At 50.9% G+C, this 12,221-nt stretch overlaps 1 protein-coding gene across 1 annotated transcript; it reads right to left on the reverse strand.

Moving 5' to 3' along the window:
• Positions 1 to 5,377: 5,377 nt before the first annotated feature.
• Positions 5,378 to 11,540, reverse strand: ETH_00005000 (Chromosome III, complete sequence, related; the record flags this gene model as incomplete). The annotated part of the gene is made up of 11 exons (XM_013372391.1): positions 5,378 to 5,442; positions 5,557 to 6,448; positions 6,572 to 6,698; positions 6,810 to 6,927; positions 7,281 to 7,403; positions 7,544 to 7,921; positions 8,123 to 8,208; positions 8,426 to 8,531; positions 8,840 to 8,902; positions 9,271 to 9,379; positions 9,582 to 11,540. 11 exons carry the CDS (start codon positions 11,538 to 11,540, stop codon positions 5,378 to 5,380), a joined length of 4,026 nt encoding a protein of 1,341 aa, XP_013227845.1.
• Between the last annotated feature and the right edge of the window lie 681 nt (positions 11,541 to 12,221).

Raw genomic sequence — 12,221 nt, forward strand, 5'->3', positions numbered from 1 at the left:
AACGGACGCCGACTCAACGCTTCTTTCTAGCGTAGTGACACCCCGTAAAACTACACCAGGTGGTTCAGTTGTTTTACCGCCTTTCGTCGGTATTAAAAGTGGAGATGAAAGTCGTGATCCAGAAAGATGCATGCAAGCTTTGCTAACTTCAAGCAAGAGGGAATAAGATACAGGATACAGGATTTGCAGCGCTGCGGTCGATTGGACAACGGGAACAACGCCCGTTTCATCATCTCGTGATAAATTTCTACTGGGCTGCCTGTAAGGAAATCTGCCGGGACTGGGATTCCATTGCACTAATGACGTTTTCATATATTTCACACTTTCGAAGGAATGTGTTGTCAGTACTGCCCTGTGCGCTGCAAGCTTGACGAGCCTGAAGGCATCAGAAGTGTAGAATGTCAGTCATTGTTGCCGAGACCCAGTACTTGTTTTCAGAGGACAGGCTACACGCTTTTCACTTTCACAGACTTCTTGAACACGGAGCAGATGAACCAGCTGGACTGCAGGAGCGTGTGCATATGTGTATCACCTCCTGTAGATGACTTCTTGCCTTATCAAGCTCCTTAGCATATGCATAGACCAAGCCCAGTGCACAATGGGCCATATCTGAGGATGAAAGTACAAGCGGTGCCAAATGTACCGCTTGACTTTGCATCTTGCCGCGCAAACGACGGACAGCAGCGCGGTAACAAGGGAATATTTCGGCTCACAGTGGATTTTCGTTTCCCTTAGCGGATCTTTGCTAGAGTAATTCACTACGTGGCGCATGTTCTCTATCGCTTCACGAATTTCTAGATCCGCTGCAGGCGACAAGGCAAATGAACACAGTGGAGCCTGACAGTGGAAGCTGCAAGTGGCATACTTTTTCATGCAAGCACTCAGTTTCAGGGAAACCTAGGGAATCGCGTGTTAACTAATTGATGTTTTATTGGAGTAAATGACGCACTGTACATTTGCTGCTTGTTTTGGCTCTCCTCTGCAATGGCATTTGCCAAGGAGTTCGCCGCATCATGAACAAAAGTGCACGCAGTTTGCTCGAACCAATTCATGATAATCTCGCAGATGTTGACGTAGATTGCAGAGCATGCAGAGTGGGAGTTTGCAGTGCCGCTTCTCTTGAAAACTTCTGCCTGAACAAGAGCCAGGGTGACCTGCTGAAGGGTCATTACGGCCAAATTTAGCACTATTTGCTTAGGGCTTGTGTAAAGGAGCTCACCATATTAAAAAAGGACGGGACAACCCGGAAGTTTGTGGGGCCGAACTCACAGGCGGCATAGTAAACCTGGGTGAATGCATTGGTCTCGACGCGAAGTCCTTAATGAGATCAAGTGACACTGCTGAGAGATCAATATGCATTTTCGCATGGCTTTATTTATATTTTTAATATTGGGTGAGTAAAACCGAGTTAGCCCTGCGCTGTTCAGCTCACGTCCATTGCGCATGCACGAAGAGCCTGATCGTACTTGTTCTGAGACGCGAATAATCTGCCGAAATTCCTGTAGAGGCTGCATCTCGCCAATTTACCAGCTTCTGGGTGTTTCGAGAGTACGTGGTCAGCCTGTTGTTTTTCGCATGCAGCGGACTGTCCATATATTGAACTCGATGTGCTGCGCACACTATGCTTGAGCTGGTGTTCCCTGGGAGCAGTAGGTATAGGGAGTTCATGTATTTCAGAGTTTCACCATGCTTAACAACTCCTCTGCCGAGTTAAGCTGTTGTAGCCCTGAATTATTTCAAGACAGATGCCAACGACCTTCCCTGACTTTCAAATTAGAAAGTGGGAATCAACCATAGGTACAGTGCTTCAACTTAATGAGTTCCAGATTTTTTTTAGAGCACCTAAAGCAAAGGCTTTTCTGCATCTAAAGTGTACCTAGGTATATCTGGGCTAAGAGTAGCTGGGGTTGAACGACCTCCAAAGAGTTCAACCCATAAAGAATTTCTGCTGTCCTCGCGGCGTACAAAGCTCCAGCCACAGCCAAGTTGAAGTTACCCTGTACAACCCATGACTGGGCGGCAGCAGTGCTCGCTTCTAGGACGACATTCTGTGTTCATAACGAAAAACACGCATCAGTATCCCCAATAAAACTAATGCCTTTTGTTGGAACTAACTCAAAGAAATCAGTAACGGATCTGTAGGTTGTTGCACAACAGAAGGGATAGCTGGCAACACCTCTCATGCCTACAGCGATCTGCCTCCTCTTCTTTTTGTATTCCTGCCGCTCCCTCTCGGAGCCTATAAATGTTGGAGTTTCTTGAAGTAGTTTGAGCTCACGGTGGATGATGTGCAAAACGCCGTCCCAAGCAACTCTGAAGTGTCTGACTGAACTGCAGACACGGCAACCATTACGGTAAACCACACTTCAACTTCAACAAAATGTTCCGTGAATTTATCAGCACAACGAGACCCAAAACACGGAAAGAAGCAACTCCAATTTCTTTTATATCCGCGGGAGACAGAGCTGAAAACCTTCAATACAACTCGTGTAGGTGACCCAGGCAGTCAGCCCACTTCGCTGCAGTACCCGGCGAAATGTATCCCATGAAGCCGCCGTGATAGCATTCATTGCTTCGCTCTATCTTCCAGATCAGTGCCAATGCCTTACCAGAACCATCCGGGGCATGCTGTGCATTTATACTCGGCTGGTTGAGCACATAGTTCGCAAATTGGTTTCTCTCCCCTAGGGATCGCCAGCCTGCTGACGTGTTCGACGAGCATCTTGCTAACCGAGAGGAACGAATAATTTCTTTCAAATTGGGAATGAATTTTGTGAAAAAATGAGGGGATCTTCCGGTATTTTCCCTGGGAGAGAGCACTCGCCGCATGGGTACATGACGTACGATCAGCTTCAAATCAAGTTATGCTCATGCTAAAAACGAAGAGCGCTGCATTAAAGTATTACTTAGGAGCCATGTTAATCTATTCAAATATATTTTCGTCCGTAGATTCGAAAGACACTGTGCTTTAATAAAAGCAGTAGGTAAACAGCCTCTGGTATGCGGAGCTGCGGCTGCTCATCTTGCCTGATAGAGTCGCCTCCATAGAAGCGGCACTATGAGGGTACACGCTGGAAATAAGATTTAAGTTTGGTACCTCAGGTGTCTTCCTTGGGAGCAACTGGTTAGTGGCTCCAAGCACTAGAGCGCCCTCGAGCAGTGCTTTGTTTTTGCATCAGAATATAGCGTCTACCTCTCAGACTCAAATAACTTGCTCTGTGGGCCCAGTTCTTCCAATTTCTCAGCTTTTCCTCTGTATAAATGCATAAGGGTCAATTTCTGTATGATGTTTGGTAACACTTGGCGCTATCCTATTGCCCGAAGAGTACAAAGGAGGATTTAAGTGGGGCTGCGGGTGACCAAGCGCCATCACGCTAAAGGAGCGAAGCCGATTTTACTAGAGACTTAGCCTCTCCCATTCAGAATTGCTTTTTAATTCCTAATTATCTGCAGAGCATTAAGGGAACCATATGAGAAGAAATAATGGTGTGCCTCTAGAGTTGCTCTGTGACTGGGGAGCCTCATGGGCCCCGCAGTACACTACGCTGTCAGATTAGTTTCCTTTTAAAAGGATTTTTTTTAGAGCAACGATCTATCATTTTCGCTGGCCAAGTCTAGCTGAAATGTTCACCTTGTGTCCCGTTCGGACGTTGGTCCAGGGAGCCCGCTTGTGGTGCTCCTCTCACTTACGAATAACAACGAACTCTCCGTTAGTCTTAGTTGTATCATGTTCTTTAGAATGCGACAAATAGTAAAGTCTGACTGAGTAGGACTAAATCAGGCAAGGTTGAGGCTCGTAGCGGTACTAGCGTCAACTCGTTCGTCTTACCTAGGCACAGAGCCGAAGGGTAAAACGAACCTTCCAGCAACTGGTATCCTTTGAAGGTTCTTTAAGCATGGCTGGAGTTAAACTTACATCATGAGGTAGAACGAATGATTACAGACCTGCGATAACGTATCCCTCCGGCTATTCTCAAATTCGTGTGTAGAGCCGGTAGTTACTTCAATGAATTGATGGCAACTATCTGAACGTCTAACAGCCAAGTTTTGGAGTGCAGAACTGGCAGTGGGCGGTAAGGCCAGAGCTTGGTCAAGTTGCCAATGTAGGAAAGCTGCCAGTACATCTTCATACGTCAGCAGTTATCAGGGTGTTTGAATCCGTTTAGAAGCCCGTAACAGCGTACCTGCTAAATGAGCTAGCCCTGAAAATGGATGTCTGTGTAGCAGCACCCCATAACCTGGCATTATCATTGCAAGCTCGTCAATATTTTGCGGCAAGAAGAAGCAGGCATGTTGATTGTTGTTGAGTGGTGTTGCCGAGTGGTGTGGCCCTGTCCCAGGGCCCTGATCCACGTTCTGTTTGCAGTAGCAAGCAATTAGACGAAAACTGTGAAGACTGAAGCGAAGAAGGTGACCCTGCTGGGAGCAGCCACAGATGGCGTAGCTAACCCTATGATGCAGTTCTAGTGTGTCGGCGTCCGTGATTCTCTATCTCCTTTCCTCGTGAAGGCGAGTCGTAATAATACTCCTAAGCCAGAACGTGGACAATGTACAGTATTATGAATAAACTCCTCCACCAGGTTGATCGTCCAGAGAGCTTTGCCTTGCGTACTGCTGTTCAGTACTTTGCAGCCAGTACTTTGCAGCCTCTTCGACATATATCAAGCCATGGTCAGACTCTCTCGAGGAAATGTAAATTGACAGTAGAAATTCCGTGTTTGGCACCACAATGTTCAGTTTCAACGGTTAATGTCGAAAATGAACATCTTTGACCCGGCTGTCCGACAAAGAGTCCACAGAACCAGCGCTCGCGTGGCGTGCGTATCTGCAGGCGTTTGCATGTCACGATGACTCCAACAGTGCTTCTTGTGGGCTCTTCCCGATTTATGGCCTTAGTGAAACAATTACCGATAGCCCTTCTAGAATACGACTACAAGTGAATGACAGGCAGCTGCCAACAACATCGTTTCACAAAATTTTTGGACGGTCCTCCTGTGGTGCTGTTTCCGGTCACGAACTTAGCTGCTGTTGTCCATCTTTACTCATCAGCTACATTCTGCTTTGCATTCGGAGCCGTGTGTGACAGAGCAAGAGTGTATGGCATATGCGTAAAAGAAAAACAAATCACAACCCTCATACGGATATGTTTCCTTCAGACCCGCCAACAGAGTTGCTCGTTTACTGCATCCGGTCAACAGTGAACCCATAGAAAAGCGAGAGTGGCGAGTCTTCAAGCGGGCTAAAAGAACATGGGGTAACTGCCCCACAAGGGAAGCTGCACATTGGCTTATTTCTGCTGCTAGTCCGAAAAGTCAGCGTAGAACACTGGTGCATATTTCCATCTTCTACGAGCAGAAATAATATTGCTTTCACCTAATTAGGAACTTGAGTCCCAAGACGCTGCAGGGTGCATTTCAACACCAGAAATCCTTGGCTTGTCACCTGCACCCGCAGCATACGCACAGCAGCACAATCTTTGAAAAGAACGTGTAACTCAGCACAACACCACCACGACGGTATGTTACACTTCCTGTTCACAGCTGCCATGCAGCTGACCTGTGTTGGGCGCTGCGTTGTGTCCAAACTTCCGGCCGATTAGGTCTTGCCACTGCGGCCACTGGCCTTTGCTAAGGCTGTTGGCGATGGCGAGCTGTTCTTTGAGCCCCGCAAAACCTTTCTTGAACCTGGGCAAGTTAACAGCATCAGCTCCTGCCTGTGGTTCAGACCCCTCAGCTCCCCTTGAAGGTCCTCTTGCGGGATCGTTGTATCCTTCAGAAGACCCTGGAAGGCGCTGGTAGAACAGAATGTAAGGCGATGCTGCAAGAACTCTTTGCAGGTCGACAGGCTCCACCACCTTGTCATCAGCGCGAAACCACGAGTCTGAGTCCATGTGCTTGATGTAACACACGTAGTGTCCTTGTTCAGTCGCGGGACCCTCGTGCTCCACCAACGCCACAAGCTTATATCCGTAACCTGAAGAGAGGGCAGGGGATGCAGAGGATCTACCTGCACCTGAATGAGGTCGGGGCTGCCTATCTGTATCAGTTGGCCGGCATTCGTCCTCTCCCGCCGTCTGTGCTTGTTGAGTTTCTACTGGCTCTCCTGACCCAACAGCAAAACCACACGGGCCTGGAGACGGAAACACCCCTTCTCGCGCTTCACTGCGTTCGATGAGTTCTGCCTCAGATGCATCCACTGCGGTGGAAGCCTTGGACGACACGCCTGGGAAACCTTTCCCTTTTTCTGAGGCGAGCGAATATCGTGCTCCATCCACACCTTCAAAGCCAGGCGTGGGAACCGACACACCCGTTGCTTGGGCAGACTCGGCCACCGCCGTTTGATCTGCGTTTGGAAAAGCTGCTGCTTCAGCAGTAGCAGCACCAGCATTTGAGCGTTCCACGTAGCTGGCCAGGTCAACGTACTCGCCGAACTGCACGGGATTCCATATCTATAAACCCAATATCAGCACACGAAGAATGCCAGAGGTGTGAACAATTCGATGCTAGATACCAACTAGCTAGCCCTTCATCAGGCAACTTGTGGGAAAGACGCATGCGTGTTGTCATCTTACCTTGTAAGTCTGTCTACCGCGAACGAATCTTTTAAGCGTCAAGCATAGTACAAACGGCAAGTGGCCCTCGACTAAGGCGCAGCTTTTTACTGCGTCCTGCTTGGAGTCACAGTGCTCGCAGAAGTACCTGAAGGCAAATAAATAGTAAGCCACTACTTTAAAAACCAAAGTTTTCAAAGTAGGCCACGAGAAACAACAACCGGAAGAAAAATAAGAAAGTTTCGGCCACAGCACATACCCTTCTCCGGACGAGAGCTTCAGTGATTCACAGTCGTCCGCGAAGTGCCTGTCGAGACATTCCACGAGACTGACTTTTGACAGCAAGTGGAGAAAAGAAGAAGGCTTTAGTCTCAAACCTGTAAGCAGACAGAAACAGCCACATGCAGACCGAGTTCTGCTTTTTATGGACTCACGTTCCGCCCTTCAGCACGTGTATCGATGCTAAAGAACGACAATGTCAAGACGCGCAGGTCTTCCCTAGGCGAGCTCCGCAGAACAAAATATTATACATGATTCCACCCTGACCAAGTTTTAGCTTTGCACTACTACATACTAAATCCTTGCCCAAAGGCATGAAGCCCCAAAGCGTCTGCTTCTCATATTTGGATTAAAAATGGGTGAGCACTCAACATTCGCGTCATTGGCCTATGAACAAGGCAGTGACGCGGGGTGTCTTTATTCCCGTGCTCGACCCCAACTTCAGCCTCACCTGCATGCTGGCAAGACTCTTCTTGGGCCTCTCGCGTCATCGCCACTGCCAGACTCTTAAACGGGACTAAGGTGGACGTGCACCTCCCGCAATTCGTGCACCTAACTTTATCCACTTCTGCCCCTGCTCAGCATTACAGGTTAAACACAAATTCGTGACTTTCTTTCACCACGTTGCAGCTACAATAGCGGCACCCACTTCTTGCCGTGGGACAAGAATTTCTACGTTCCAACTGACTGAACAAGCGAAACCAACCAGCATACCCTCAAAAAAAACGGAGAAAAGAGTCGGCAGGTCTCCACAAGCCGGTGGTTCATCGTCTTCTGCTGAGGTGCCGTTCCATCCTGCTTCAGACGTGTCGAGCTCATTGCAAGTATTTGTGTTTCCTTGCATCTTCGTCTCCTTAACAGCATCCTTTAATTCCTTGAGTCCAGCATGGGGCGCTGGTAACGGGCAGGCTGGCCCCTGTGACTGGCCAAAACCATGAGAGAATGGGGGGCAGGTGTCTAATCTTCGGGGCATCGCCTGCAGCATCAGCGCCTTCTGCAAGGGGACGCCTGTAGCGGCTGCTCGCAGTTCACCGTCTAGGAAGTCCAGAAGGAGCCGCAGAAACTCATCGCTGTCTTGCATCTCACGAGGGTCTGCGGCTCATGCAAATCAACACTAATGAAAGACGAAATTACAGGTGCCTTACTGAGGTGTCCGAGTTTCGGCACTCCAATCTTTGTAGTGCAGTAACAGTACACTATGCAAATCAAAACGGTTACTTGAAACAATCGACGAAAGAAGAGTGGAACATGCAGAGTGAAACACGCACGCGCGCGTGCTTGCAGCAAACTCACCGAAGTCGGGCATAATACGACAGCAGACCTGATACAGGGCTTCAGGCTTGATGAAGCGGACGCTGCTGGGGGACCTCCACATATGGCTGTACAGAGCATTCCCAGACTCAGAAACCTAAATGAGCTTGAGAAACTGCGCTCGTCTGGCTGATGTGGGGAGCAAACGGGCATGTTTGACACGTACACACTAGTGTGCAGGCACCGTGGCAGGTGAAGCTCTACATAGCGCAGTGCCCTGCACCTGGCAGACCCCCACTTTATCACCTAAACGCTCAAATCAGGACACAGGCAATAGAAACTCACTTGATTACCACTGCGAGCTCCCAAGTAACAGAAGTAGTGTACGTAGGCGTCTGGATGAGATGGTGAGGACCCCTCTTTAATCTCCTCACGTGCTGCCTCGAGGTTTCTGCAGCGACAACCGCTTCACACAATGCGAACAATTGTTGAAATTTCATTGCTTTCCCCCATACTCGACGCGAGTAAGGACCCCCTAATTTGGCGACTCGAGCTGGATGCCACACTGGGGGGAAAATTGTAGCGCTTCTAATCCTTGAACTCGGGATAGCTTCGTGCCCTTGAAGAGGGACTTCGTTTGAGCATTGTATCTGCTTTACTTTGAGCAACTACACAGTGAATCCACAGGTCACTGCAGGGGTTGATGCAAGTGACGTGCACGCGCGTTTATGCGTCCAAGCGGAGAGCGCGTTTGCTCACCGAGATAGCTTGTGTAAGCTTCGTACTGGCTTCCCAGCAGGTCCAAGGATGGAAGCATTGTCGCTGAATAAAATCGAAATCACATGATTGTACACCTCTGTTCCAGACGTTGCACTTTCACACTTGTTTCTATGCACAACCTGTACATACTGGTGTTACCACACCCCGTACGCTGAATTTTAGCATTTATTAGCCTCCAACAAGCAGCCTACGCCGCCGAAACAGCAGCAGCAGGAGCAACAACAACGGCAGAAAGAGCCACAAAAACAGGCATCCCAACAAAAAAAGCCACCTAGAGAGGCAAGCGCAACGGTAGCAGGAGGATGAAGTGCAAACTCCAGCCTGTGCCTGAGATCTAGCCTCTTTGCCTCCTGTTCTGGTTCAAAGAGACTGAGACGCATGTTCATGTGTGTTTAGACTTTCTGAATTACCGTAGTTTAGGTAAAAGTCCCTCAGTGGCTGCACATGCGCCAGGTACTGCAGGACCACGTTTAGGAAACAGCTGCCTCCCCCAAGGTTAATTAAACCAATAGCCGGAGCCTGAAGCAGCGGCAATCACAACCACATCAACGGCAATTGGCGGCCGTAAATGAGAGCAGCCAGTCGAGCTGCACAAAACGAAGCCAAACGAGTAATACGAGCCTAATACAATCACAGCAAGTTGCACTTAACAGCAGTGCTCCCCAATGCTGAATTTACAAATACATGTGTTCATAGGCATCTATGCGAGTAACGGTCCTACAGTTGCCAGTCTTGTCTGAGGTGGCATCACAGCGCCAAATCCTAGCACGGAGCACGCAGCCGTCCGCGCTACTGAAGGACTGCGGCTGCTGCCAAGTAGGCCACCAGACTTTGCCTCAGGGCGCGCAGCAGCTGCAGCCTTGGGCTCAAACAACTGGGCACCTCGCTTGCCGCAAACCCGCCGACCCCCACGACGTCGGGAGGAAACTCCTTCCTTAGAACGTACGTAAGGGCCCCCTTTGGAGTACCGAATTCCAAGGGGAGCTGCGATTTGTGGTCCTACGCTGTCTTCGCCCACCGGCTGATCTGTCTCGTCGGCTGCTGTCGTTTCTGTTATTGCTCCAGGTGGTGCTGCTGCTGTTGCTTCTGTTGCTGCTACTGACGCGGGTGCAGCGGCATGAGCAGGATGAAGTTCTGTTGCCCTGCCTGCAATTGCTCTCTGCCAATCACCAGTCGGAGGCTGCAGGAGGTTTGTCGGGGCCCCACTGCTCAAAAGACCCGCAGCAGGCACACGAGGCGGCTCCAAAGGGCCCGTCGGGTGAGCCATCTGATGGTTCAAATGTTGTAGAGGCGAACTTTTCGGAATAGTGCTAGGCCACAGTTTCGTCGCGGCGCTGTCTTGCGTCCATACAGCTGGTGCCCCTACACAAGCATCAGCTGGAGGCTGGGAACGAGCCCCCAACGCTTCGTGGTTGCTGCTGTAGAAGTTGGGCCACGCTGTATTTGCCTGGCTTCCCACTGGAGGCATCGCATCAACCCACCCTTGATCTGAGGGAAGCTGTTGCTGCTGCTGTTGCTGTTGAGCTTGTGCTGGTGAAGTGCTTTTCTCACAAGCCAAGCCTGTGGGGTGCATCCTGGCGACAATGCCCGTTTGAGGAAGCTGCCGCTGCAGAAGCTGCTGCTGCTGCTGCTGCTGCTGCTGGAAAGGCAGCACAGCTGGGAGGTGGGCAACAGCAGCGGGAAACGATGCGGGGCTTGCTGAAGCGGACAGAATTGAGATAGGGCTTCCCAGGGACGGCCCCTGGCAAGCTTCGAGCAGATGCCTCCATCGTTGCTGTTGCTGCTGCTGCTGCTGCAAACTACGCAGCAGCTGCTGCTGCAGTTGCTCACTCTGATGCAGCTGCTGCAACAGCGACTGCTGGTCACGCTGAGGTTGCTGAATCAGGGTCTCGCGAGAATGGCTTGGCTCAGGGTCCTGAGGAGCCACACTGCTTTGCTGGGGCCTTTGTGTAGGCTCAGGGATCCCTTCAGCCAGAGGCACAGGAGCTGGTGATGTACATGCTGCAGCCGAAGCAGCTGCAGCTGCAGCAGAAGACAAATTATGGGGAGCCAGGGGGTTCCAAGGATTCGCCGGGAACGAGTCCTGGAGTCCGACAAGTGAGGGAGGGTTGCATGCTGCTTTGAATTCCGGTGGAACCTTCACTGGCAGCAGCGGCGCCATTGTGTTGTTGCTGCTGACGCTGCTGCTACTGATGCTGCTGCTGCTACTACCGCTGCTGCTGCTTCCACATGTTTCTGGAGTCGCAAACGCCTGGGTGGGGACAGCCTGTGGGAGCTCCCGATGGGCCTCCGATGAGCCCCACAGGGGGCTCGCCTGGGGAACAGAGGCGTCGTGGCATCCTGTTCCAGGAAGTAACAGCAGAAGCTGCTGCTGCTGTTGTGTTTGCTGTTGCTGCTGTTGCTGCTGCTGCCCTTGCAGCGACAGGGCGAAGGCACCTTGAGTCACAAGAGAAGGCGCGGGGACAGGGGCTGGGACTGCAGCGAGCATGGGCTCCCTCAAGGCCTCCCCTGTCGCAGCGAGACGCTGCTGCTGTTGCTGCAGCAGCAACAGCAGCTGCTGCTGTTGCGGTTGCTGCTGCGGCGTGGGGCAGAGGGGAGGCCGCAGCGGCTGCGGAAACGCTGTCAGCGCTTCATGAGGCACCTCATGAGAAAGTCCCTTGCAGTCTGTAGGCTGTTGCATGGGGCCTTTGCGTGAGAAGTCCCCTAGCAGCAGTCTGTCTCGCTGCTGCCTAGGAGGCTCGAGTGGCTTGGGCTGGTAGGGCTACGCAGCGGGGGTCCCATGGACAGCAAAGATAAAATGGCTGAACAACCTATGCGATCTGAAGCTGCGGTTGGTTGTAGATAAGATGGACCTAAAAATATGCTTGTAGAGAACACCGCTTGGTTATTCTTGATGCCGCTGCTGCTGTGACGGGGACACGCCGCTGCTGTTGTTCTCGGTGCCGTTGAAGGCCCCGCGGACTGAGGCAAGATGGGTAAAGACCCCGAATCTGCCTCACTGGGAAAGCTTCTTCTGCTTTACTTTCGTTATTGGTGCGGCAGCTGAGGGCCCAATCTGTTCTGCCAGCTAACTGAGGGTGTTTGGAGATCTGTCAAGACATTGCATTTGGACCCGTCCTATTTGATCCGTCACTGGCTTCCACAGTAGCAAGTCCGCGGGGCCTTGGCCAGTAGTTTAAGTGGTGGCTGTCCAGATGTGGAGTATAGAAAGAGACAAGCAACCGTTGTGATGGCTGCGAGGGCAAGCCGGCAACGCCACAGCGGTGAATGGGAGAACGTGGCTCGGCAGACACTTCCAGAGGCGTCAGAGCGACAGTTGGAGCTCATGCATGCAGAGTAAGGCAAAGATAACGAAAAAGAA

This window comes from Eimeria tenella, genomic scaffold, assembly GCF_000499545.2.
Source record: "Eimeria tenella Houghton genomic scaffold, Eth_scaff1, whole genome shotgun sequence".
Classification (NCBI taxonomy): Eukaryota; Apicomplexa; class Conoidasida; order Eucoccidiorida; family Eimeriidae; genus Eimeria; species Eimeria tenella.